The sequence below is a fragment of the Pristiophorus japonicus genome, chromosome 15 (genome assembly GCF_044704955.1).
Source record: "Pristiophorus japonicus isolate sPriJap1 chromosome 15, sPriJap1.hap1, whole genome shotgun sequence".
Taxonomy (NCBI): domain Eukaryota; kingdom Metazoa; phylum Chordata; class Chondrichthyes; family Pristiophoridae; genus Pristiophorus; species Pristiophorus japonicus.
The window spans coordinates 31,927,882-31,954,529 of NC_091991.1; the positions used below are offsets into that span (position 1 = coordinate 31,927,882).

The 26,648-nt window shown below is 44.3% G+C and overlaps 2 protein-coding genes and 1 non-coding gene across 5 annotated transcripts in view; all 3 read right to left on the reverse strand.

The window, feature by feature from the left end:
* The window catches only part of c15h12orf56 (chromosome 15 C12orf56 homolog), a 113,328-nt gene extending 102,067 nt beyond the window's left edge, over positions 1 to 11,261 (reverse strand). For 2 of the 3 annotated variants that reach the window (XM_070900277.1, XM_070900275.1), the window contains exon 1: positions 10,848 to 11,261. In XM_070900277.1, the coding sequence (XP_070756378.1) occupies positions 10,848 to 11,102 (255 nt within the window). In that variant the 5' untranslated portion in view covers positions 11,103 to 11,261. Of the gene's footprint in view, positions 1 to 1,925; positions 1,972 to 10,847 lie in introns of all 3 variants that reach the window. The other variant, XM_070900276.1, reaches the window with a different exon arrangement.
* Positions 11,262 to 16,458: 5,197 nt separating this feature from the next.
* On the reverse strand, positions 16,459 to 24,732 carry LOC139280673 (large ribosomal subunit protein eL20). Its single transcript, XM_070900278.1, has 5 exons — positions 24,625 to 24,732; positions 23,351 to 23,530; positions 20,744 to 20,873; positions 16,705 to 16,814; positions 16,459 to 16,602 (listed from the first exon to the last, which is right to left on the reverse strand). Exons 1-5 carry the CDS (start codon positions 24,640 to 24,642, stop codon positions 16,510 to 16,512), a joined length of 531 nt encoding a protein of 176 aa, XP_070756379.1. The 5' UTR covers positions 24,643 to 24,732; the 3' UTR covers positions 16,459 to 16,509.
* On the reverse strand, positions 23,598 to 23,730 carry LOC139226102 (small nucleolar RNA SNORA68). The gene has a single exon (XR_011587212.1). It is a non-coding gene; the product is annotated as a small nucleolar RNA SNORA68 (small nucleolar RNA).
* Positions 24,733 to 26,648: the final 1,916 nt, after the last annotated feature.

Below are 26,648 nucleotides of genomic sequence, written 5' to 3' on the forward strand. Positions count from 1 at the left end.
CAATTGATCTGGCGTCAATTGCCATTTGCGTTAGAGGGTTCAAAACTTCTCCCACACTTCGTGTGTCGAAGTGTTTCCTAATTTCACTCCTGAAAGGCCTGGCTCTAATTTTTAGACCATGTCCCCTAGTCCTAGACTCCCCAACCAGCAGAAATAGTTTTCCTTTATCTACCCTATCTGTTCCCCTTAATATCCTGAAAACTTTGATCAGATCATCCCTTAACCTTCTCATTTCTAGGGAATACAACCCTAATTTGTGTAGTCTCTCCTCGTAATTTAGCCTTAAGTCCGGGTATCATTTTGGTAATTGCAGTATAATTATGATGGGTACATTAATTCAGTATTTTTCCAGTGGTGGTGGAGATAATCTTTTGTTGATACAAGGCCAAATTCTTCAACCTAAATGTGAAGGTTAGGTGAGTGGGCAATTGCATGGCAGATGCAGTATAATGTGGATAAATGTGAGGTTATCCACTTTGATGGCAAAAACATGAAGACAGAATATTATCTGAATGCGGAAGATTAGGAAAAGAGGAGGTGCAACGAGACCTGGGTGTCATGGTGCATCAGTCATTGAAAGTTGGCATGCAGGTACAGCAGGCGGTGAAGAAGGCAAATGGTACTTTGGCCTTCATAGCTAGGGGTTTTGAGTATAGGAGCAGGGAGGTCTTACTGCAGTCGTACAGGGCCTTGGTGAGGCTTCACCTAGAATATTGTGTTCAGTTTTGGTCTCCCAATCTGAGGAAGGACATTCTTGCTATTGAGGGAGTACAGCGAAGGTTCACCAGACTGATTCCCGGGATGGCTGGACTGACATATGAGGAGAGACTGGATCAACTGGGCCTTTATACATTGGAGTTGAGAAGGATGAGAGGGGATCTCATAGAAACATATAAAATTCTGGCGGGACTGGACAGGTTAAAGGCAGGAAGAATGTTTCCGATGTTGGGGAAGTCCAGAACCAGGGGTCACAGTTTAAGGATAAGGGATAAGCCATTTAGGACTGAGATGAGGAGAAACTTCTTCACTCAGAGTTGTTAACCTGTGGAATTCTCTACTGCAAGAGTTGTTGATGCCAGTTCGTTAGATATATTCAAGAGGGAGTTAGATATGGCCCTTACGGCTAAAGGGATCAAGGGGTATGGAGAGAAAGCAGGAAAAGAGTACTGAGGTGAATGATCAGCCATGATCTTATTGAATGGTGGTGCAGGCTCGAAGGGCCGAATGGCCTACTCCTGCACCTATTTTCTATGTTTCTATAAAAGGGGATTCAGTGAAAACAAAAAGTTCTGGTTAAACTTTTATGTGCATATGACAGTAAATAATGTGTCAGCTCTTTAGTAAAGTTTAAAAATGTCACCAGTTGTTGGACAGCAGAGAGCAGTGCTTCATGATATGTCTCAATAAACGACAGCTCTTGAGAGAAGTGCACTTAAATTCCACACTATCATTTGTACTGCTACATAAATGATCATCATCATCATAGGCAGTCCCTCGGAATCGAGGAAGACGTGCTTCCACTCCAGAAGTGAGTTCTTTGGTGGCTGAACAGTTCAATAAGAGAGCCACAGACTCTGTCACAGGTGAGACAGATAGTCGTTGAGGGAAGGGGTGAGTTGGACTGGTTTGCCGCACGCTCTTTTCGCTGTCTGCGCTTGATTTCTGCAAGCTCTCATAGAAACATAGAAACATAGAAAGTAGGTGCAGGAGTAGGCCATTCAGCCCTTCGAGCCTGCACCACCATTCAATATGATCATGGCTGATCATGCAACTTCAGTACCCCATTCCTGCTTTCTCTCCATACCCCTTGATCCCTTTAGCCATAAGGGCCACATCTAACTCCCTTTTGAATATACGCTCTTTTTCGACTTCATCTTATTCTCTCTCTTTCATCATTCAGGGAGCTCTGACTTTGGTTGCCTTACCTTTTCCCCTCGTGGAAATGTACCTCGACTGTACCCGAACCACCTCCTTGGTGAAGACAGATGCAAAGTATTAATTTAGTACCTCAGCCAGGTAATATAAAAGGGAATTCAAAAGTCCTCTGCAGGCACATAAGTCGCAAACAGGTGGCACGAGAAGGGGTGGGACCTAAAAGGAGACCTACGCATGGAGCCCATTGTTCGATTACAGTTCTGCCTGCCAATCTTCGATTCCAATTTACCTGCGCCATCCTCCAATTAAGTATTTTTACCCGTGATTGCCCACTGTCCTTTTCCAAAGCTAATCTAAACCTTATGATATGATCTGTGTTCCCTAAATGTTCCCCGATACTTGTTTCACTTTACCCACCCTCATTCCCGAGAACCAGATCCAGTAATGCCTCCTTCCTCGTTGGGCTGGAAACATACTGATCAAGAAAGTTCTCCTGAACACACACTTCAGAAATTCTTCCCCCTCTCTATCCTTTACATTACTATCCCAATCTATATTAGGATAGTTGAAGTCCCTCATTATCACTACTCTATAGTTCTTGCACCACTCTAATTTCCCTGCAAATTTGCTCCTCTATAATCCTTTCCACTAATTGGTGGCCTGTAGAGTACACTTAGTAGTGTAATGACACCTGTGTCATTTCTTAACTTTAAACAAATAGATTCTGTTCTTGACCCCTCCAAGACAACCTTTCTCTCTCTGGCTCTATAACATTCTCCTTAACCAATACTGCCACCCCGCCTCCTTTCTTTCCTTCCCTATCTGTGCAGAGTGATCAGCACAGAGTTTCTTAACAGTGCATTTAAACATCATGTTTTGTTTGGGAATTTGGAAATAATGGGAATTTCTGGTAAGTAGAAGCTATCAATAATAAAATTTAGTTCAATATTTTGATTTAAACTTAGAGCTTTAAAAACTGTAGTTAATAGAAGCTGCCTGCCAGCAGTTAACGGTCAGCTGTAAGTGTTTGTCCTGAATAGGTGCTAACAGCAAGAGTAGGGAAGCTGAGTCAGTGCTTGTAACTTGGGTGAGGCTGCTATAGTATAAAAGTAAACAGCGTCTTAACCTGAGTGCACTTAAACAGTGTGTTTTATTTGGGAATTCGGAGAAGAGGGGGAAGGGCCCAATTGGAGGAGGCATCAGAACCTTTGACAATTTCCAAAAAAAAAACAAGGACAACAGGTAGGTGATTGGTTTATTAAGGTTTTTTTCTCTCTTTTCTCACTAACCTAGGACTGTGGTTTAAACTAGGTGTGGGAAACTATAAAGTACTGTATTAAACTTATAGCTTAACTAGTTAAACTCATTAATATAACTATAAATAATCATTGAATAAAGACTAATTAATTACATAAATAAAATAAGTCTACACTAAGACATGGCAGAGCAGGTTGTGTGTGGTTAAATATAAAGTGAGAGGAAATCCAATTAAAAATGAGTAAAACTGTCTGTACAGCAATGCACACAGTATCCGTAATAAAACAAGGGAGCTGGAGGCAATCATGCGTTGCGAGAAACCAGATATAGTCAGGATTACTGAGACATGGCTACAGCGCCCTCCCGGATGCACTTCCTCCACTTCGGGCAGTCTTGGGCCAGGGACTCCCAGGTGTCAGTGGGGATGTCGCACTTTATCAGGGAGGCTTTGAGGGTGTCCTTGTAGCGTTTCCACTGCCCACCTTTGGCTTGTTTGCCGTGAAGGAGCTCCGCACTTGCTTTGGGAGTCTCATGTCTGGCATGAGGACTATGTGGCCTGCCCAGCAAAGCTGATCAAGTGTGGTCAGTGCTTCAATGCTGGGGATGTTGGCCTGAATGAGGACGCTGATGTTGGTGCGCCTGTCCTCTCAGGGGATTTGTAGGATCTTGCGGAGACATCATTGCTGATATTTCTCCACCAACTTGGTGTCTACTGTACATGGTCCATGTCTCTGAGCCACACAGGAGGGCAGGTATTACTACAGCCCTGTAGACCATGAGCTTGATGGCAGTTTTGAGGGCCTGGTCTTCAAACACTTTTTTCCTCAGGCGGCCGAAGGCTGCACTGGCACACTGGAGGCGGTGTTGGATCTCGTCGTCGATGCCTGCTCTTGTTGATAGGAGGCTCCCGAGATATGGGAGGTTTTCCACGTTGTCCAGGGCCGCGCTATGGATCTTGATGACTGGGGTGGCAGTGCTGTGCGGCGAGGACAGGCTGGTGGAGGACCTTTGTCTTATGGATGTTTAGCGTAAGGCCCATGTTTTCGTACGCCTCAGTAAATACGTCGACTATGTCCTGTATGTGCGCAGACGCAGACGTCATCCGCGTACTGTAGCTTGACGACGGAGGTTGGGGTGGTCTTTGATCTGGCCTGGAGAGGGTGAAGGTTGAACAGGTTCCCACTGGTTCTGTAGTTTAGTTCCACTCCAGCGGGGCGCTTGTTGACTGTGAAGTGGAGCATGGCGGCGAGAAAGATTGAGAAGAGGGTTGCAGCCCTGTTTGACCCTGGTCTGGACGTGGATTGGGTCTGTGATGGATCCGTTGGTAAGGATCACGGCCTGCATGTCGTTGTGGAGCAGGCGGAGGATGGTGATGAACTTTTGGGGGCATCTGAAACGCAGGCGGACGCTCCATAGACCCTCGCGGTTGACAGTGTCAAAGGCCTTTGTAAGGTCGAAGAAGGCCATGTATAAGGGCTGGTGCTGTTCCCTGCATTTTTCCTGTAGCTGTCGCGCTGCAAAAATTATGTCCGTTGTGCCCCGTAGGGGACGAAAACCGCACTATGACTCCAGGAGGAGCTTCTTGGCCACGGGAAGATGATGGTTGAGAAGGACTCTAGCACGACTTTCCCAGTGGCTGATAGCAGGGAGATTCCTCTGTAGTTGCCGCAGTCGGACTTGTCCCCTTTTTTAAAGATGGTCACGATTACTGCATCTCTGAGATCCCCCGGCATACTCTCCTCCCTCCAGATGAGAGAGATGAGGTTGTGTATTCGCGCCAGCAGTGTCTCTCCGCCATACTTCAATGCCTCAGCAGGGATTCCGTCCGCACCCGTAGCCTTGTTGTTTTTAAGCTGTCTTATGGCTTTTTCTACCTCGTGTAGTGTTGGGGTCTTACTGAGGTGGTGGCGGGTAGCATGCTGCAGGATGGAGTCGAGAACACTCGAGTCAAAGGCAAAGTCTCGATTGAGGAGATCTTCGAAGTGCTCCTTCCAGCGGGCCCTGACTGCTTCGGTGTCCTTGATGAGTGTTTCCCCATTCTTGGCCAGCAGTGGGGTGGAGCCTTGGGTGTTTGGCCCGTAGGTGGCCTTGACTGCGATGAAAAATCTTCACACATCATGGTTGTCGGCCAGCTGCTGTATCTCCTGTGCTTTCTCCATCCACCACCTGTTCTTTAGGTCCCGGGTTTTTTGTTGGACCTCAGCCTTGAGCAGTCTGTAATGCTGCTTTGTTGCTCCCGCATTGGGTTGTTGTTTCAGGCTCAGAAGTGCCCTGCGCTTGCGATCTATTAGCTCTTGGATCTCCTGATCATTCTCATCAAACCAGTCTTGGTGTTTCCTGGTTGAGTAACTGAGCGTCTCTTTGCGGACACTGGTTATGGAGGACTGGAGGGCAGACCAAGCCCTGTGGGCATTCTGCATCTCGGGGTTGTCAAGGCATGCCAGGTTAGCTGTGAGGCAGTGGCTGTATAGGGCTCTCTTAGCTGGGTCCTTAAGTGCTCCGGCATTGCCTTTTTTGCGGCACTGCTTCTGTTGCCCCCTCCGCTTTGTGGCTATGTTGATGTCGATGATGGATCGGATTAGACGGTGGTCTGTCCAGCAGTTGCCAGCTCCTGTCATTGCACGGGTGATGCGCACATCCTTGCGATCCCTGGCTCGGATGATGACATAGTCGAGCGGGTGCCAGTCTTTGGAGCGAGGGTGTTGCCACAAAGCCTTATATTTGTCCCTCTGGCGGAACAAGGTATTGGTGATGACAAATTCGTGCTCTAGACATGCTGTCAGGAGTAGGGTACCGCTAGAGTTACATAGAAATTAGGTGCAGGAGCAGGCCATTCGGCCCTTCGAGCCTGCACCGCCATTCAATAAGATCGTGGCTGATCATTCAATCTCAGTACCCCTTTCCTGGTTTCTCTCCATACCCCTTGATCCCTTTAGCCGTAAGGGCCATATCTAACTCCCTTTTGAATATATCTAACGAACTGGCCTCAACAACTTTCTGTGGTAGAGAATTCCACAGGTTAACCACTCTCTGAATGAAGAGGTTTCTCCTCATCTCGGTCCTAAATGGCTCACCCCTTATTCTTAGACTGTGACCCCTGGTTCTGGAACTCCCCAGCAACGGGAACATTCTTCCTGCCTCTCACCTGTTCAATTCCATCAGAATTTTATAGGTTTCTATGAGATCCCCTCTTATTCTTCTAAACTCCAGTGGATACAAGCCCTGTTGATCCAGTCTCTCCTCATATGTCAGTCCTGCCATCCCAGTAATCAACCCAGTGAACCTTCACTGTACTCCCTCAATAGCAAGAACGTCCTTCCTCAGATTAGGGGACAAAACTGAACACAATATTCCAGGTGTGGCCTCACCAAGGCCCTGTACAACTGCAGTAAGAACATAAGAATTAGGAACAGGAGTAGGCCATCTAGCCCCTCGAGCCTGCTCCGCCATTCAACAAGATCATGGCTGATCTGGCCGTGGACTCAGCTCCACTTACCCGCCTACTCCCCGTAACCCTTAATTCCCTTATTGGTTAAAAATCTATCTATCTGTGACTTGAATACATTCAATGAGCTAGCCTCAACTGCTTCCTTGGGCAGAGAATTCCACAGATTCACAACTCTCTGGGAGAAGAAATTCCTTCTCAACTTGGTTTTAAATTGGCTCCCCCGTATTTTGAGGCTGTGCCCTCTAGTTCTAGTCTCCCCGACCAGTGGAAACAACCTCTCTGCCTCTATCTTGTCTATCCCTATCATTATTTTAAATGTTTCTATAAGATCATCCCTCATCCTTCTGAACTCCAACGAGTAATGACCCAGTCTACTCAATCTATCATCATAAGACCTCCTTGCTCCTATACTCAAATGCTCTAGCTATGAAGGCCAACATGCCATTTGCCTTCTTCACCGCCTGCTGTACCTACATGCCAAACTTCAGTGACTGATGTACCATGACACCCAGGTCTCGTTGCACCTCCCCTTTTCCTAATCTGTCACCATTCAGATAATATTCTGTCTTCCTGTTTTTGCCACCAAAGTGGATAACCTCACATTTATCCACATTATACTGCATCTGCTATGCATTTGCCCACTCACCTAACCTGTCCAAGTCACCCTGCAGTCTCTTAGCATCCTCCTCACAGCTCACACCGCCACCCAGCTTAGTGTCATCTGCAAACTTGGAGATATTACATTCAATTCCTTCATCTAAATCATTGATGTATATTGTAAAGAGCTGGGGTCCCAGCACTGAACCATGCGGCACCCCACTGGTAACTGCCTGCCATTCTGAAAAGGACCCGTTTATTCCGACTCTTCCTGTCTGCCAACCAGTTCTCTATCTACGTCAATACATTACCCCCAATACCATGTGCTTTTACCTTGCACACTAATCTCTTGTGTGGAACCTTGTCAAAAGCCTTTTGAAAGTCCAAATACACCACATCCACTTGTTCTCCCTTGTCCACTCTACTAGTTACATCCTCAAAAAATTCTAGAAGAATTGGCTTTCCCTACCCTCTCTCTGCCAATCACGCCCCCCCCAGAGGTCTGTGCCCTTGCCAACCCTGGCGTTGAAGTCACCTAGGAGGATCAGTTTGTCGCCCGCGGGGACACAGGACAGGGATTTTGATAGGTTGGTGTAAAAGCCCTCTTTGGCCTCATCAGTTGCGTTGAGTGTCGGGGCGTACGCACTGATGACTGTGGCACACTGGTTCCGGGATAGGATGCGTCGAAGAGTCATGAGGCGTTCGTTAGCCCCGCAGGGGGAGTCTTTGAGGTGGTCAATCAGCTCATTTTTGATGTTCTTTGTTCCTTGAGCTGGCCTTCCCCTGCCCGCCGGGTCTCGCTTAGGGCGGCGATGTCGATATCAAAGCGTCCAAGTTCCCGGGCAACTATGGCGGTGCGGCGTTCCGGCCTGTCGCTGTTGGGGTTGTCCATGAGGGTCCTGACATCCCGACATCCCAGGTACCGAACTTCATGTTAACGGAGTGGAAGATGCCTGTGCGCGAGTTCTTTTAACGTGGGGTGGTCGTTGCACACCGGCAACCACACGGGCTTAGCTGAGCGAGGTCTTGATCCAGTGGCAAGGGAGTCCAAGACGACTGCAGACCAGGCACTGCTATATGGGCCTAGTTGCCTACAGCGAGATGTTGGCCTCAGGCTCGGCGCTGGGTAGTGCCCTAGGTGATCCGAGGCCTGGTTGGGGGCAGGCATTGGGAGGGTCAGTGGCCCGCTGGGGTTCAGGGTGGAAGGGCGGTCACAGCCATGGAACTCACCACATGTTGGAGGTGGAGAAGAGGCCAGGTCGCCGGTGGGGAAGGAGAGACAGGCACCGTATCTGTGCAATGCTGTTAGTGTCAGGGTTATGGTACACGGCAATATTGCACTCAATAAATCAGGTCATTTGTGGGCTAGCTCCGGAAAAACAAAAACACAAAAGCTGTCATTTTTCACAAAATCCAGCTGGTTCACTGATGGCTCTTAGAAGTCAACTTGCCACTGTTACCCTGTCTAGCCGACAAACTGTCATCAGTCTCACGCTCCATGATTGGCTCAGAGTATCCTTGTGGCTCGGTAACAAGTGTATTTTTTTGTCTTATAACACTCCTGTGAAGCGTCTTGGGACGTTTTACTACGTTAAAGGCGCAATATAAATACAAGTTGTTGTTGGTGGTAGTGGCGGGTGGGTATGGCAGTGTCATGGTTATGTTACTGGACTGATAATCCAGCAGATCGGGAGTTCAAATCCCACCACGGCAGTTTGAGAATTTGAATTCAGTTTTATGCCAGCAGATACGATGGGCCGAATGGCCTCCTTCTGCGCCGTAAATTTCTACGAAGTGGCCTAGGAAGCCACTCAGTTGTGATAATAATGACCAAAGAAAAGACACGACTACCTCTCAGGACAATTAAGGATTGGCATTAAATGCAAAATAACCAATATATACTGCTACTTTATCATAATTATGTCAGTCTTGAAAATTTCAATTGACCCAGCATCCACAGCCTGTTGGAGGAGTGAGTTCCAGATTGACACTATCCTGTGTGTGAAATCCACTACCGTTCCTGATGTCTTTAATACTCTTATGAATGACTCCACGAGGTCTAGTATTGTACTTGAGCTGTTGTGACCTTAGTCTCATTTATTGTAACTCCAGAGTGAGGCACAAGCATGGTGGGCAGCCTTTTATACTGGGCCCTGCACACCTATGCGGGTGGCCCTCAGATCTCCCACCGCAGTGCCCTCTGGTGGCACACCTTATATGACTATACAGTTAGTATACATGGTCTACATACATGACACTTCCTAACCCTAGTCGACTGAAGCCAATTATGAAGCCTTTTACCATGAACACGTGTTATTTTAAAATAACCTAACAGTCAAGCTAATGCAGAAAGACATAAGCATGCGCGGTTCAAGAACTAGAGAGGGTGAAGAGGAGATTTACGAGGATGTTGCCAGGACTGGAGAATTTTAGCTATGAGGAAAGATTGGATAGGCTGGGGTTGTTTTCTTTGGAACAGAGGAGGCTGAGGGAAGATTTAATTGAGTTGCATAAAATTATAAGGGGCCTAGATAGTGGATAAGAAGGACCTATTTCCCTTAGCTGAGGGGTCAATAACCAGGGGGCATAAATTTAAAGTAGTGGATCGAAGGATTAGAGGGGAGATGAGGGGAAAAAAATTCACCGAGCATGGTGGGAGTCTGGAACTCACTGCCTGAAAGGGTGGTAGCAGAAACCTTCATCACATTTAAAAAGTACTGGGATATGCACTTAAAGAGCAGTGACCTACAAGGGCTACAGACCAAGAGTTGGGAGGTGAGATTAGGCTAGGTTGCTTTTTTGACCGACACGGACACGATGGGCTGAACGACACAGAAGGAAACTATAATTTTCTATGATTCTATGAATTCTTTCCCAGGCCTCGAGAAAAATCTCAGTAAAGTTTTACAGAACACCTTAACTCAATTTATATTTGAAAGCATTCACTTATATTTCTAAATAAGTGGAGTTTAGTTAAACCTGGGCAGGGGAAATAATCTGTTCACCGTTAGATTTAGCCGGCACAGGCATGACGGGCCTGAAACAGTAAAATATATTCACGTGCAATCTATGCAACACATGTCTGCATCAATGGAAGTAGATGAGATGTGATTTCGGGCTTAAAGTTTAGTTCTATTATGATTTTTTAAAATTCTAGGTACATATATCTACAGTCTGTCGAAAAGTCATCGACCTGAAACGTTAACTGTTTCTCTCTCCACAGATGCTGCCTGATCTGCTGAGTATTTCCAGCATTTTCTGTTTTTATTACATACATCTACTATTTTTTTTCCTTGCAGCATTAATAGCAATTCCCCCTCTGTATTTTAATCTCTCATAAAGGCTACTAATTGTTGTGTCCGTGCAGAATGGCTTTGCGTAAACAAAGCAAGAGTGGCAATATACCTCGAGGAGAGAGGACCGGTCGGTCGCTAAAGCCCTGAGCTTAGAAACCGTTCCTAAAGTGTGTAGTCTGAACACAGCCTCAGGCGCCCCATCCATCTCCAATGTATTAATCCAAACATTAACTAGAAAGTACTGTGATTTATCGACAGTCGATTGCAAGTTTGCCCCCAGTAAAGCGAGGAAAAGTTGCATAAAAACGTTTGAAAATCGAACTTGCAAGTTGTGTGGTGGAGGGGCAGCAAATTAAGTGACAAGATCTGCTCACCAGCTCAATTGCAACAACATCATTGAGAAGCACCGCCTCGTGGATGGTTTTGGGTGGATTCTGTGTCAGATAGATGCACTCGTCGGTGAGGATGACATACTCGAATGCTTTTTTATGTTTCCTTTCAGATACCACGATACACGCTTCGTACATTCTGATCTTGTTAAAGACCCTCTCCTCCAAGTGTCTCTTTAGGAAGAAGTCCAGCTTGTCGTGCCGTTTGGAAGGAAATTTGTCCAGCTCACTCCTCGCCATAAAAAAAGTTACTATTGTTTTTTTTTCCCAGATGCAAGCTATAATTAGGACGGGGAGGGAAGGGCTGCAGAGAGGGGAACTCCTTTTCCCAGCTTGCTATTCTTGTTTGTATCCACTGACTTAACTTGTCACTCGGGGCAAGCGCGCGCTCCCGGGGGAACCCCTCCTCACTACGTTACAATGGCAGCAAGCGCCAATCGCCACCCGAACACAGCGTCACAGCCACGCCCCTTAGCCCCGCCTTGCCCGTCAATCCATTCATGAATCACACTCGTCAAAGAGATTAAGAGTCCAGTTTAGCCTTGTTGATTGATTTTTTTATGTCCACCCCGCCCGCCCCATTCGAGTGTCTACTCCAGACAACTTGACACAAAACTTGTTAGTATAGTGAACAGTGAGGAGGATAGCGATAGACTTCCATGAGGACAGACAGGCTGGTGGAATGGGAGGACACGTGGCAGATGAAATTTAACGCAGAAAAGTGCAAAGTGATACATTTTGATAGAAAGAACGAATGGAGGCAATGTAAACTAAAGGGCACAATTCTAAAAGGCGTGTAGGAACAGAGACCTAGGATATGTGCACAAATCGTTCAAGGTGGCAGGGTAGGTTGAGAAAGCAGTTAAAAAAGCTTACGGGATCCTGGGCTTCATAGAGCAGAGTACAAAAGCGTGGAAATTATGATGAACCTTTATAAAACACTGGTTCGGCATCAACTGGAGTATTGTGTCCAATTCTGGGCACCGCACTTTAGGAAGGATGTGAAGGCCTTAGGGTGCAGGGATAAGGGACTTCAGTTACGTGGATAGACTGGAGAAGCAGGGATTGTTCTCCTTTGAGCAGAGAAGGTTGAGAGATTTGATAGAGGTGTTCAAAATCATGAGGAGTCAAGACAGAGTAGAGAGAAACTGTTCCCATTGGCAAAACGGTCACGAACCAGATGACACAGATTTAAGGCAATGGGCAGAAGAACCAAAGGCGACATGAGGAAAAACTTTTTTACGCAGCGAATGGTTGGGATCTGGAATGGACTGCCCGAAAGGGTGATGGAGGCAGATTTAATCGGGGCTTTCAAAAGGGAATTGGATAAGTACCTGAAGGAAAAAAAATTGAAGGGCTATGGGTAAAGGACAGGGGAGTGGGACTAGCTGAAATGCTCTTGCAGAGAGTCGGCATATGCTCAACGGGCCGAATGGCCTCCTTCTGTGCTGTATCCATTCTGATTCCATGATTCCAACTCCTTTAACATAAATCTTTAACGTTCATTAATAGATTGCGAAATAAAATATCAGATTTCGAAAACCACATCAACAACTTGTATTTATATAGCGCCTTTAACGTAGTAAAACATCCCAAGGTGCTTCACAGGGGTATTAAAGGAAAAAAATGGACACCGAGCCACATCAGGAGAAACTAGGGCAGATGACCAAAAGCTTGGTCAAAGAGGTAGGTTTTAAGGAGCATCTTTAAGGAGGAAAGAAAGGTAGAGTGGCAGAGAAGTTTAGGGAGGGAATTCCAGAGCTTAGGGTCTTGGCAACAGAATGCACGGTCCCCAATGGTTGAGTGATTCTAATCAGGGATTATGCTAAATAACATAACAGCATAAGTTACCTTTTAGCTTTTGAAATTTTTTTATTTTTTGCAAATTTTATTTAGTTTGCCAAAATATTTTTGTAACAGCACTCTGTTATTGGCAGTTCCTATATAAAAGTATCTACATCACTAGCTCATAATATTGACAGTATTGTAACTACTGTATACCAAATTACCATCAATTTATTATCACAATGGCATCCTTGCTTAAGTGATTCATGACCCTTGTTGAGATGTAAAAACTATCGTAGTTTAGCTATTTGATTTTGAATTATTTCGAATTCAGTAGTTAATGAAAAGCAAGCTCCTATATCAATTAGCCGAGGCATAGAATACAAGAGCAGAGGGTATGCTAGAGCAGTATAAAGCACTAGTTCAGCCACAGCTAGAGTCCGGCAAACAGTTCTGGTCACCGCATTACAGGAAAGATGTGATTGCACTAGAGAGGGTACAGTGGAGATTTACGAGGATGTTGCCTGGGATGAGATTTAAACCTCAATCAATGTCACAAACAGATTATCAGGTCATATCAGATTGCTATTTGTAGGAGCTTGCTGTGTGCAGATTCGCTGCCGCGCTTCCTACATTACAACAGTGACTACACTTTGAAAAGTACTTAATTGGCTGTAGAGAGGATTGGTTAATGGACAGAAAACAAAGAGTAGGGATAAACGGGTCATTTTCCGGTTGGCAGGCTGTAACTAGTGAAGTGCCGCATGGATCAGTGCTTGGACCGTAGCTATTTACAATCTATACTGATGACTTAGATGAAGAGACCCAGTGTAATGTATCCAAGCTGGTTGGGACAGTACGCTGTGAAAATGACACACAGAGCTTACAAAGGGATATAGACAGGTTAATTGAGTGGGCAAAAAGGTGGCAGATGGAGTATAATGTGAGGAAATGTGAGGTTATTCATTTTGGTAGGAAGAATAGAAAAACAATATATTTTAAATGTTGATAAATTATTAAGTGTTGGTTACAAAAACAGAAAATGCTAGAAATACTCAGCAGGTCAGGCAGCATCTGTGGAGCAAGAGTCAACATTTCAGGTCGATGACCTTTCATCAGAACTGGAAAAAGTTAAGAGATGTGACAGATTTTAAGTACAGAGGCAGGGAAAGTGGGGGAAGGGAGGAAAGAACAAAAGGGAAGATCTGTAATAGGGTGGAAGGCAGGAGAGATTAAATGATAAAAGCCAAGAGTCAACATGGATTTATGAAGGGGAAGTCATGTTTGACAAATTTGCTGGAGTTCTTTGAGGATGTAATGAACAGGGTAGATAAAGGGGAACCAGTGGATGTGGTGTATTTGGACTTCCAGAAGGCATTTGACAAGGTGCCACATAAAAGGTTACTGCACAAGATAACATTTCACAAGGTTGGGGGTAATATAGTAACATGTGGCACCTTGTCAAAACTGAGATGAGGAGAAATTTCTTCTGAGGGTTGTGGATCTGTGGAATTTGCTGCCCGAGAGCTGTGGAAGCTGGGACATTGAATAAATTTAAGACGGAAATAGAGTGTTTTTAAACAATAAGGGATTAAGGGGTTATGGCACGACCTTGGATAACGTGGACAATTTGCCATACCTCGGGAGCCTACTATCAGCAAGGGCAGACATCGATGATGAGGTCCAACACCACTTCCAGTGCAGGCTTCGGTCACCTGAGGAACAGAAGGCACGGCCACTATTGGTTGAGTGATTATAATCGAGGATGCTCAAGAGGGTAGACATTTCTGGGGGAATTACGGGGCTGGAGGAGATTAGAGATAGGGAGGGGCAAGGCCATGGAGGAATTTGAAAATAAGGATGAGAATTTCAATTAATTGCCTGCTGTGCTGGTCTATAACACTCAGTAATTTACAACTCAGTGGCGTTTTCAGAGTCTGATCAATAATGGAGTTTGTGATTGCAAATGATTTAAAAACAAGATGAAGCATGAATTTTCAACCTCTTTTCAGGTAAAGTTTTATAGGAAAATAGCTTACTTACTTCAGAAACAGCAGGGATAATTACAGCATCTGTCTTATACTGCAAATTTAAAGCAACCATTGTTCACAAAAATATATTTATTCATATTTATTTATTCAACAGCAGGTAGCACCAGCAACATTTATTTTCAGGAGCCAATCAGAAAACACTTGCTTCACTGGCCCTAGGCAGGATTTCCACTCTCCGGAAACTTCAGCTCATCCAAAGCTGTTGCCCATATTCTAATTCACATCAAGTCCCATTCACCCACTCAGTGACCGACGTTGCTTCCTGGTCCAGCAAAGTCGCAAATTTAAAATTCTCATTCTGGTGTTCGAATTCCTCCCCATCTCCGATACCTACTCTAGCCCTTCGAGAACTCTACATGCTTGCAATTCTGGCCTCTAGTGCATCACAATTTCGTTTCTCCTACCATTGGCAGCTGTGCCCTCAGCTATCCAGGCACTATGCTCTGAAATTCTCTCCCTAAACCTCTCCTTTAAGACTACCTCTTTGACTAGGCTTTTGGTCACCTGTCCTCATATCTATGTGGCTGTGTCAAAACGCGACTGATAACATAAAATGTTCCACGAGATTTCACAGGAGCGTTAAGCATCATTTCTACTTAGAATTATAAACAACTATTGATCGCAAAGACTTTGTGCAACTGTGGTATCTATTTACTTAAAGAAGAAAATAATTGTGTTTTCCAGGAATGAACCAATTGTCACTTCAGTTTGTGGGAAGAACTTTTATAAGAAATTCTTTCCCAAATTCTGACTTGAGATATGAACTTGTCCCTTTAGAACAATCTCGCAGTAGTAACATGCACGATTATAAACGTGGAAATTTCATTTCCAACTGTCAAGTCACACTTTAGGATTATAGTGTGACTCCTGCAGATTTCTATCACTTCACTTGATTAACAAATTCAGAAAACATAACCAGAACTCAGCAACTGTAAATACCAATAAACATTTATATTGAAACACAGAAACTAAACCAAATGACTTGCTTATGAACCAAAGTAGGACTTTACGAACAACAAGGTCAGACCAGTTAGCAAAATGTCTGATAGATGCACTTTAAAAATTAATACATTTTGGGAGGAAATCCAAAAGCGGTTGCTACATTTCAACTGCATTTCTCACATCAAGACAGAAGAGCCAAAATTTCCTGCAAACTAAAATGCCCCAAAAACCCAAACCATCATTTTGACCTCTGCTGAATTAACTGTCCAAATGAGTGAGACAAAAGGAGAATTGGATAAGTACATGAAAGAAAACATTTTGCAGGCTTATAGGGAAAGGATGGGAGAGTGGGACTAGCTGAAGTGCTCTTGCAGAGAGCCGGCATAGGCTCAATGGACCTCCTCCTGTGCTGTAACCATTCTATGATTTTATCACTGACAAGAAATGGATTTGTAGTATCACCCCGACTCAGTAAATATCACTTTCGCTTCTAGTTGAGGTGGTCATGGGTTCAAGCCCACACTAGTATTTAAGCATGTAATCTAAGGTAACAATCCAGCACTGTATAGAAGGAAAACAGTCAGAGATGCTATTGACGGTAGCAGAAGCTAAACCGAGCCTCACCTGCCCCAGGCAGAGGTCTCCTAGGCAACACCATCGGACAGATCGGTCATATAACTGCCAAATTTAGTTACGTAAACGCCCATACAAGAGAGAAGAATTTGGAGATAATGACATTAAAGATGGTTATATAAATGTAAGTATACAAATAAAAGAAAACTAATCTTCATGCCTAAAAAAGGACAGGAGGCAGTAACTGTCGGCCAGGCTTTTATTTTCATACCGATCCAACAGTATACCAATACATTTTAGAAGAAAGTGTTCGGTCTCTTGGTGGTGAAGCGGGGTTTGTGCTGGCGCCGCAGGATTCTGTGTGGCAGAGGGAACTTGATCTTGGAATCCTAGAAGACAGTTCAATAATCAGAAACAAAGCAGAGATAATATACACACAAGACTCAAGTCTTCAAATGAAGAGAACACAAATAAATACACTCGACACTTACATGGAACTGCTTAATAGCAGGCCGGCGACACTTGCTCGATAGAATCTCTTCCACCTTCATGATCTGAATGGAGTGAGCACGAGCACGATGGCGAGCCCCCATGTCACGGTCTACAAAGAAATGCAAATAAATGAGCGCACAAGGAAACCTCAAACATAACCAACAAATAACAGCAAAGAGCAACAGGTACAAGACATTTCATTCCTGCAAATATGGTTCTGGGGACTCCATACCAGCTGGAATGTGAAAAACCAGTTAACCACCATCTCTACCTTTATATTAATTCCAGAACAAAGCTATGTCTTGGTGCATTACTTAGCAACATACCATGGAACCTTGTGATCCGCATATAAAGTTTAAGTATCGGTTTTTGTTAGTTAGCTATGGATACCAACAGGTCCTTTCTTGTCTTCCGATTTAAGATTTATAATGTTAAGCAATAATATCGAGGTCAGCCAGGACCACAAACTTCAAACACCACGGGAAATAACCTCAGCTAGAACTGAACTGCCTGGACGGGATTGACTGGTTGTACATGACCCACAGGCCATAGCTCAAGACACTGGTTTGGATTTTCCAACAGCACGGTAACTTAAGTGTTACCCCAGCCCCGAATGGCATTATATCGAAAAAGCTGCAACATTTCAACCATCGCCACTGTGTTTTTAAACAGCAATTACATGCGATGTCATACTATCTAGCTTTAGAAGATAATTTGTAAGTAAAAGTGGCATGTCAATTAGACCTTCAATTAGTCAAAGCATACATTCTTCAATTTCCTGGTCTTATCATAATGAATGAAATAAAACTGAATTCACACAATTTAAAAAATGACATTAAAAAGGGGATTCCAGTGGTAACTGCACCATTTTGCCAAATTGTGTGCATAATGGTCTACAAAAGCATAGCAACATAAGAAGGTATAGCACTTAAAGCTGCAAGATGTCACTCTGAAGGCAGGTTTTCAAACAGTGTCTACAAAGGAATCCCAGGCAGTTACAATTAGAGTTCTGTATTTGTGGTGTGTAATTTCTGTTGTTGTATACTAATAAAAATACTTTTTGTAGTTTTTCTTTGGTGAGCCGAGGTATGGTTGTCTCAGGAGTGCCAATTGCACAGCAACGTTTGAAAACCGCTTATGAATTTGGGGTGAGTTAACAGATTCTTTCAAGTTCTAAAAACATCACAAACAGATTATTTGGTCATTATCACATTGCTGTTTGTGGGAGTTTGCTATGAGCAAATTGGTTGCCGCATTTCCCACATGACAAGTGACTATGTAACAGAATTCCCAAACGTCACCACCCTTAAATGTAAATTGTCCAGTTTCATTTTTTTTTTTTAAATTGCTCCCAAAAAGACATCTTGCAAATGTAAAATACAGAATATGAACACTCAGAAACTCCCTCAGTTGAGCAGCAGTTTGACTAAAAACCATGATAGTGGAGTACACAAATACACAATCTCAACCCAGATTGCAGTTAAACAAGATTTATTCCTTCCTTTGTAACAGCCGTGTTTACAACAAATTTGATGTTTACATCCGCAGTACAAGCGAGGAAACCACTGCGCTCGAAGGTGCCACTTTAAGGTAGCAATAAATATTAAACCTTCATGCCTATATATCATAATTACTGGCCATTGCTTCAATGTAAAAAATGGGTTACCTTTTGCAGAACTGGAAAACAAAGCTGCATCAAAAAAAATACAGCACTTCTAGATTATACACACACCCACAAATCAAGGTTGACTAGGGACTAAAACAAACAGTAAAATTAAGCAGGGCACAAGTTAATGCCCAATGACTAGCCCACCAATCAGACGTATTTTGCCTTTGTGGACCACATGGGTGCGTAGCAGGAGGCCAAGCATGAACTTCATTTAATTTAATAACTTGGAATGCACTGCCCGATAGGGCGGCGGATGCAGATTCAATAGTAGCCTTCAAAGGAGAATTGGACAAATACTCGAGAGAGAAAAATTGCAGGGCTATGGGGGAAGAGTGGGGTTGGGGATTTGGACTGACTGGATTGCTCTTCGAAAGAGCTGGCGCAAACTCGATGGGCCGAATGGCCCCCTTCTGTACTATTCATGAATTTGCACATCTCAAACTGTATGTTCTAGGATATCTCGGTATTCTGACCTACACCAGTTGAGAGGTGCATTTTCCCTTCAGTTTTTAATAAAAGCACCATATTCTGTTAGCTGGAGTTGAAAATCCCCCACGTAACACAATCCAGTTTGCCATGGTGACTTCAGCTGCGCTGGGCTGTACACCAAGTAGCATCTACCACCCTTGCCACTTGAATAGCTTAACTGATGGGATAACACTTTTAAGGGAATTACAAGTAGAAACATTTAGCAGTTGAATAATTAAACCAACCCACTAAAACTTTATTGCATTTATTAGGCAGGAAATTGTGTTAGGGAAATTGATGGGATTGAAGGCCGATAAATTCCCAATGCCTGATAAATCTGCATCCCAGAGTACTTAAGGAAGTGGCCTTAGAAATAGTGGATGCATTGGTGATCATTTTCCAACAGTCTATCAACTCTGGATCAGTTCCTATGGACTGGGGGGTAGCTAATGTGACACCACTTTAAAAAAAAAAAGGAGAGAAAACAGGTAATTATAGACCAGTTAGCCTGACATCAATAGTGGGGAAAATGTAGGAATCAATTATTAAAGATGAAATAGCAGCGCATTTGGAAAGCAGTGATAGGATCGGTGCAAGTCAGCATGGATTTATGAAAGGGAAATCATGCTCGACAAACCTTCTAGAATTTTTTTGAGGATGTAACTAGTAGAGTGGACAAGCGAGATGTAGTGTATTTGGACTTTCAAAAGGCTTTTGACAAGGTCCCACAGAAGAGATTGGTGTGCAAAATTAAAGCGCATGGTATTGGAGGTAATGTACTGACGTGGATAGAGAACTGGTTGGTAGACAGGAAGCAGAGAGTCGGGATAAACGGGTCCTTTTCAGAATGGCAGGCAGTGACTAGTGGGGTGCCGCAGGGCTCAGTGCTGGGACCCCAGCTATTTACAGTATACATTAATGATTTAGATGAAGGAACTGAGTGTAATATCTCCAAGTTTGCAGATGACACTAAGCTGGGTGGCGGTGTGAGCTGTGAGGAGGATGCTAAGAGACTGCAGGGTGACTTGGACAGGTTAGGTGAGTGGGCAAATGCATGGCAGATACAGTTTAACGTGGATAAATGTGAGGTTATCCACTTTGGGGGCAAAAACACAAAGGCAGATTATCTGAATGGCGGCAGATTAGGAAAACTGGAGGTGCAACGAGACCTGGGTGTCATGGTACATCAGTCATTGAAAGTTGGCATGCAGGTACAGTGAAGGTGGCAAATGGTATGTTGGCCTTCATAGCTAGGGGATTTGAGTATAGGAGCAGGGAGGTCTTACTGCAGTTGTACAGTGCCTTCGTGATGCCTCACCTGGAATATTGTGTGCAGTTTTGGTCTCCTAATCTGAGGAAGGACATTCTTGCTATTGAGAGAGTGCAGCGAAGGTTCACCAGACTGATTCCCGGGATGGCAGGACTGACATATGAGGAGAGACTGGATCGACTGGGCCGGTATTCACTGGAGTTTAAAAGGATGAGAGGGGATCTCATAGAAACATATAAAATTCTGATGGGACTGGACAGGTTAGATGCAGGAAGAATGTTCCCGATGTTGGGGAAGTCCAGAACCAGGGGACATAGTCTTAAGGATAAGGGGTAAGCCATTTAGTTGTTAACCCGTGGAATTCCCTACCGCAGAGTGTTGTTGATGCCAGTTCATTGGATATATTCAAGAGGGCGTTAGATATGGCTCTTACGGCTAAAGGGATCAAGGGGTATGGAGAGAAAGCAGGAAAGGGGTACTGAGGTGGATGATCAGCCATGATCTTATTGAATGGTGGTGCAGGCTCGAATGGCCTACTCCTGCACCTATTTTCTATGTTTCTAACCCACATTATTACACTTCTAAAACCATTTGTCCTAGATGTTATTGTTTACAACACAAAGCTACTTACAGCACTGGGTGACAGCACCAGCAGTGGTCAGGTCCCTGTACTCCCTGTACATATTATGGGTTCCACTACGAGAGTCGTAGCGCAGCCAAATACCAAAGTTCTTCACTTTTTCTGGTGACTTCTCAAAAACCTACAGGAATGAAACAAACCTATTAGCACTGCTCAACAAAATGCAAATGAAAGCAAATCCTTGCATTAGACCATTAAGGTCAGAATAAGGTCCCTTTGAGGTTATCTTTCGAGACCCCTCCAATCTGTGGATATGGTTTAGAATGATATACTAAAGATGCTAGATTTTCCACAATATTTATCCAGTCTCGTGAATGTGGTTCGCTTTATTTTTGAACAGATGCTCCACAGTTAGGAATTGGACCAAATAAAAACAGAAAATGCTGGAAATCTCAGGGCAGGCAGCATCTGTGGAGAGAGAAACATCGTTAACGTTTCAGGTTGGTGACACTTAGTCAGAACTCTTCGTCAGAGACCTAAAACATTAACTCTGTTTCTCGCCACAGATGCTGCCTGACCCGCTGAGATTTCCAGCATTTTCTGTTTTTTTTTCAAATTCCAGCATCCACAGTATTTTGCTTTTGTAATAGAATTGGACCAACATTTCAGATATATCCCGTAATTTTTTTTGAGACATACCCCTTACTTATTTGAAATCATTTAAAAATCATGTTTTCATAATGGCGCCAAACTCAAGGAGAGCACAGTGCCTGAAAGGAAACAGTCGTTTTAGGAAATTAGACATACTTGAAAATAGAGAATCAAAAAAAGCCTCATTTCAAGGCTGTAGTCAGAGACATATTGAAGTTAATCGTGAACACTACATGGCGGAATAACCAGCATTTATATAGCGCTTTTAGCGTAGTAAAACATCCAAGACACTTCACAGGAGTTTTATCAGACAAAATTTGACACCACGCCAGACAAAGATTAGGGCAGGCGAAGGTGGCTTCAAGGAGCATCTTAAAAGGAGGGAAAAGAGGGAATTCCAGAGTTTTGGGCCTAGGCAGCTGAAAGGCACGACCGCCAATGGTTGAGCGATTAAAATCGGGGATGCGCAAGAGGCCAGAATTAGAGGAGTGCAGATATCTCGGGGGCGGGGTTTGTGGGCTGGAGGAGATTATAGAGACAGGGAGGGGTGAGGCCATGGAGGGATATGAAAGCAAGGATGAGGATTTTAAAAATCGAGGTGTTGCCAGACCAGGAGCCAATGTAGGTCAGTCAGCGAGCACAGGGGTAATGGTTGAGTGGGACTTGGTGCGAGTTAAGATACGGGCAGCATAATTTTGGATGAGCTTAACTTTATGGAGAGTGGAAGATGGGGGAGCTGGCCAGGAGTGTGTTGGAATAGTCAACTCTAGATATAACAAAGGATGAGGATTTCAGCAGTGGATGAGCTGAGGCAGAGCGCAGTTGGACAAAAATAACTGGTTATGGGACACTCATTTCATACACAATTTCTTCAAACCCCAGAGAACAGATAAAACAAACTTCAGAACTCACTTGAACCATTATAAGTTACAGGTTATTTTAAGACTCATCAAACCCAGCTACTAGCATGCAGATTCACAATGCAACCTGTATTCGGCAAGTGGTAAATCCAGCCTTAATGTTACAATGCAGCGAGTTTATTATAAAGGGCAAACATTGCTGCACCTGGACTAAAGTGATAGCCGGCATGTCAATCACCTGTGAACTTTATATTAGACTGCCAGAGGACCAAAAGATGTAGAGTAATAACATGAAATGGGGAAGCTGAGAGTTTAGAGGTTTTAAAATGTGGTCTGGTGGTCCAGTGCTTAGGATTGAGTATTCTCACTGCTGTGGCCGGGTTTGATTCTTGGCCAGGGAACATGACTTTCTTTTTACAGTTCTCAACCTTGGTATCATATTGGACCCCAAAATGAGCTTCCAATCACATATCCGCGCAGTCACTAAGCCAACCTATTTCCACCTCTGCAACATCGCCCTACTCCACCCCTGTCTCAGCTCATCTGGTCCGGAAACCCTCATCCATGCCTGTGTTACCTCTAGATGTCACTATTCCAATGCTCTCCTGGCCTGCCTCTGACATTCCACACTCCATAAACTAGAGCTCACCCAAAACTTCTGCCTGTGTCCTAACTCGCACCGTCCCGTTGACCAATCACTCCCGTGCGCTTGCTGACATTTAAGCAATGTCTCCATTTTTAAATTCTCAAGTCTTATTTTCAAATCCCCCCCATGGCCTCGCTCTCTAATCTCCTCCAGCCCTACAACCGCTCGAGATGTCTGTGCTCCTAATTCTGCCCTTTTGAGCATCCCTGATTTTAATCACTCCACCATTGATGGCTATGCCTTCAGCTGCCCCAAGCTCTGGAATTCCCTCCCTGAACCTCTCTTTCCTCCTTAATAAGACACTCTTTAAAACCTTCCTCACTGACCAAGCTTTTGGTCATCTCATGTGGCTCGTGTCAAATTTCAATATAAAACGCTCCTGTGAAGAGGCTTGGGACGTTTCACTGTTAAACGGTGCTAAATACAAGCTGTTGTTTTGTATTGGAAAGCTGACCATGCAAACATGTATTAACATTTTTAAACAGTTGAACAAAAATGTACCTGTCCACAATAAACAATTTCACCAGCAGACTTTTTCAGTTTCTTCATCAAAGAAATGAAGTACCAGAATCGAGACTTGGCAACAATATGATTTGGAGCAAAGATGCGCATCCGATACAGAGCTGGGCCAGGCTCTTTAGTTGAGGGCAGGCGCCGCCCAATCACCTTGTATTCCTTGAGCTGAAATATTTGGAAAATATATTAAAATGCCATAGATAACAATTTTATTAAATGTCACAATGACAAATCATGTAGTACCTTCAATTTCACTTTATGAAACATAAAAGGTTTCTAAAGGCGACAAGGTACAATTCATTTCCGCACACTAGAAAAAAGGCATTAAAACAGTAATATATAATGACTTTGGGTTTGTGTGCGCAAAGTTCAGAGTAAACAGCGCTGTCTACTCAGTAGCATATCCAACCATTCTGATAGCTAAAGTACAATTTTTTTATCTGGTCACCAAACTCCGTTATCCACGGAATACTGCTGGCTACACGAAATTTTGAATTTAAAGCAGAAAAAAATACTGGAGTCAGCAGGGAGTGGGACGAGCTGAGTTGCTCTTGCAGAGAGCCGGCACGGGCCCAATTGCCTTCTTCCATGTTGTAGCCATTCTATAATTTTATGGCGAGAGAAACTAGTTAACGTTTCAGTGCGATTCCTATCAGAAATTCATCGAGCCGAAACCTTGACTCCCTTTCTCCCTCTCCACACATTGCTTGGCCTATTATCTACAAGGCTGCGGGGCGGCATCAAACTTGAATTCTAAACTCGAGAGAAATGCATAAAGTGCAAGGCCAGCAATGAAAGAGCACAAATTTGATCAAGCTCTGCGGCCCTCCCAGTGCATTTGAGCTCAGCTTGAGCAGCAACTCTTGCCCTGGGTGCACGCTTTTATTTCTTTCCCTCTCTCGGCTTTATTAATCCGTACATGGGTTGTACATTTAGGTGTGTCTCTCCCCTTCTATGGGGGGGGGGGGGGGAAGACTCGGGTGAATGGGGTCCCAGCTGCAGCACTGGGCCCCGCTCCCCCCAGCCGGCCGGCCAGCCAGCACATGGCTTCCCCCACTCCCTGCTCACACACACGGCCAGCGCCGCCATTTTGGAGCTGCCTCCTACCACATTGTTAAAAAAAAACCTTTCTACCAAGAAACAAAGCCCCTTTCTCTTCTCAAACACCCCCTTCTCGCGGCGAGCAGGGGCCTCTCCCGCCGCCGAGGGCTGGATTATTCCCCCGCTTGGTACAGGCCGCGGCCGCCCGCCGGACTCACTGTGCCCGAAGCCTTCATGTCGCTTCTCGCTCGCCTGCCACCCGAAAGAGGAAGTTACGTCGGCGGCGACCCCGCTCATCCCCGCTTCCTCCTCCCGTCCGGATGTGACGCATTCCAGGCGGCAGCTGATTGGCTGCCATCTCCCACAGGCCTTTTCATAGACTAGATGTTGCTCATAGAACTGATGCAGCAACAACAACAACAACTTTTATTATATCATAAATACAAAAAGCAAAAATACTGCGGGTGCTGGAACCTGAAATCAAAACAGAAAATGCTGGAAACACTCGGCGGGTCAGACAACATCTGTGGAGAGATGTGGAGGGCCCACCCCGGCAACTAAATTTTAATTTGATTTTATATGTTTTAAAGTTTAATTTGTTTAATTGCCAGATTTTTAGTGTCCCCCTCCCCTTTTATAGGGGGCACTTGGAAAATTTATGATTTTATTGCCCCCAAAAAATAAAAAAACAAAAAAATAAATTAAAAAAACAAAAAAAGGGCAGTTGAAAAGTGGCTGGAGTGTTCCCCAGATTAGGGGGCATTTGATTTAATATTAATTATGTTTTACTCCAAAAGAGTTGTGGAGGGCCCATCTCTGTCAAGCCTGTGTGGTAGCTGGTGTGCAACCGCCACCACACGTTAAAAAAATCCACGCACAGGCATCTTCCACCCCTTCAATTGGAGTTCAGGACTGGAATATCGGATCCTTCATTGAAACATCTGTGAACTCATTCCTTTTGGTGTGGAAGCAAGCCATCCTCGTTTGATGATGATGATGATGTGGAGAAAGAAACAGAGTTAACGTTTCAGGTCCTTGACCCTTTGTCAGAACTTTTATTTATACAGCACAGAAGGAGGCCATTCGACCCATTGTGTCAATGTTGACTCCCGCACTCTGTCCCCATAGCCCTGCAAATTTCTCCTTTTCAAGTACTTATCCAGTTCTCTTTTGAAAGTTACTATTGAATCTGCTTCCACCACCCTTTCTGGCAGCGTATTCCACATCACAGCAACTCGCTGTGTAAAAAAAAAAAATCTCCTTATTTCACTCCTGGATTTTTTGCTAATTATCTCAAATCTATCCCCTCTGGTTACTGATTACCCTGCCAGCAGAAACAGTTTCTCTCTGCCTACTCTTTCAAAAGCCCTCATAACCTGGAATATTGTGTTCAGTTTTGGTCTCCGCATCCGAGGAAGGACATTCTTGCCATTGAGGGAGCGCAGCGAAGGTTCACCAGACTGATTCCAGGGATGGCTGGACTGTCATATGAGGAGAGACTGGATCAACTGGGCCTTTAGTCACTGGAGTTTAGAAGGATCAGAGGGATCTCATAGAAACGTATAAGATTCTGACGGGAGTGGACAGGTTAGATGTGGGAAGAATGTTCCCGATGTTGGGGAGGTCCAGAAACAGTGGACATAGTCTTAGGATAAGGGGTAGGCCATTTAGGACTGAGATGAGGAGAAACTTCTTCCCTCAGAGAGTTGTTAACCTGTGGAATTTCCTGCTGCAGAGAGTTGTTGATGCCAGTTCATTAGATATATCCCTTATGGCTAAGGGGATCAAGGGGTATGGCGAGAAAGCAGGAAAGGGATACTGAGGGAATGATCAGCCATGATCTTATTGAATGGCGGTGCAGGCTCAAAGGGTCGAATGGCCTACTCCTGCACCTATTTTCTATGTTTCAGAACAATAATGTTGATTTGACAATTCCATGTGCCATTACGAGACATTATTGACTCTGCAGTGAAATGAATTCTAGTAGTTTAACCAGGTCACAACATTCTAGCTGGTTTCTACTCTCTACATGGCACATTGATATTTAAATCAGATTTAAGAGAGGGAGAGGGAAGAAAAGTGAGATTGAAAATAAAATCTTATTAAAAAAGACTTGCATTTACATAGCGACTGTCATGACCATCGGACGTCTCAAAGCCCTTTGCAGCCAATGAAATACTTTTTTGGAGTGTAGTCACTGTTGCAATGTGGGAAACACAGCAGCCAATTTGCACCCAGCAAG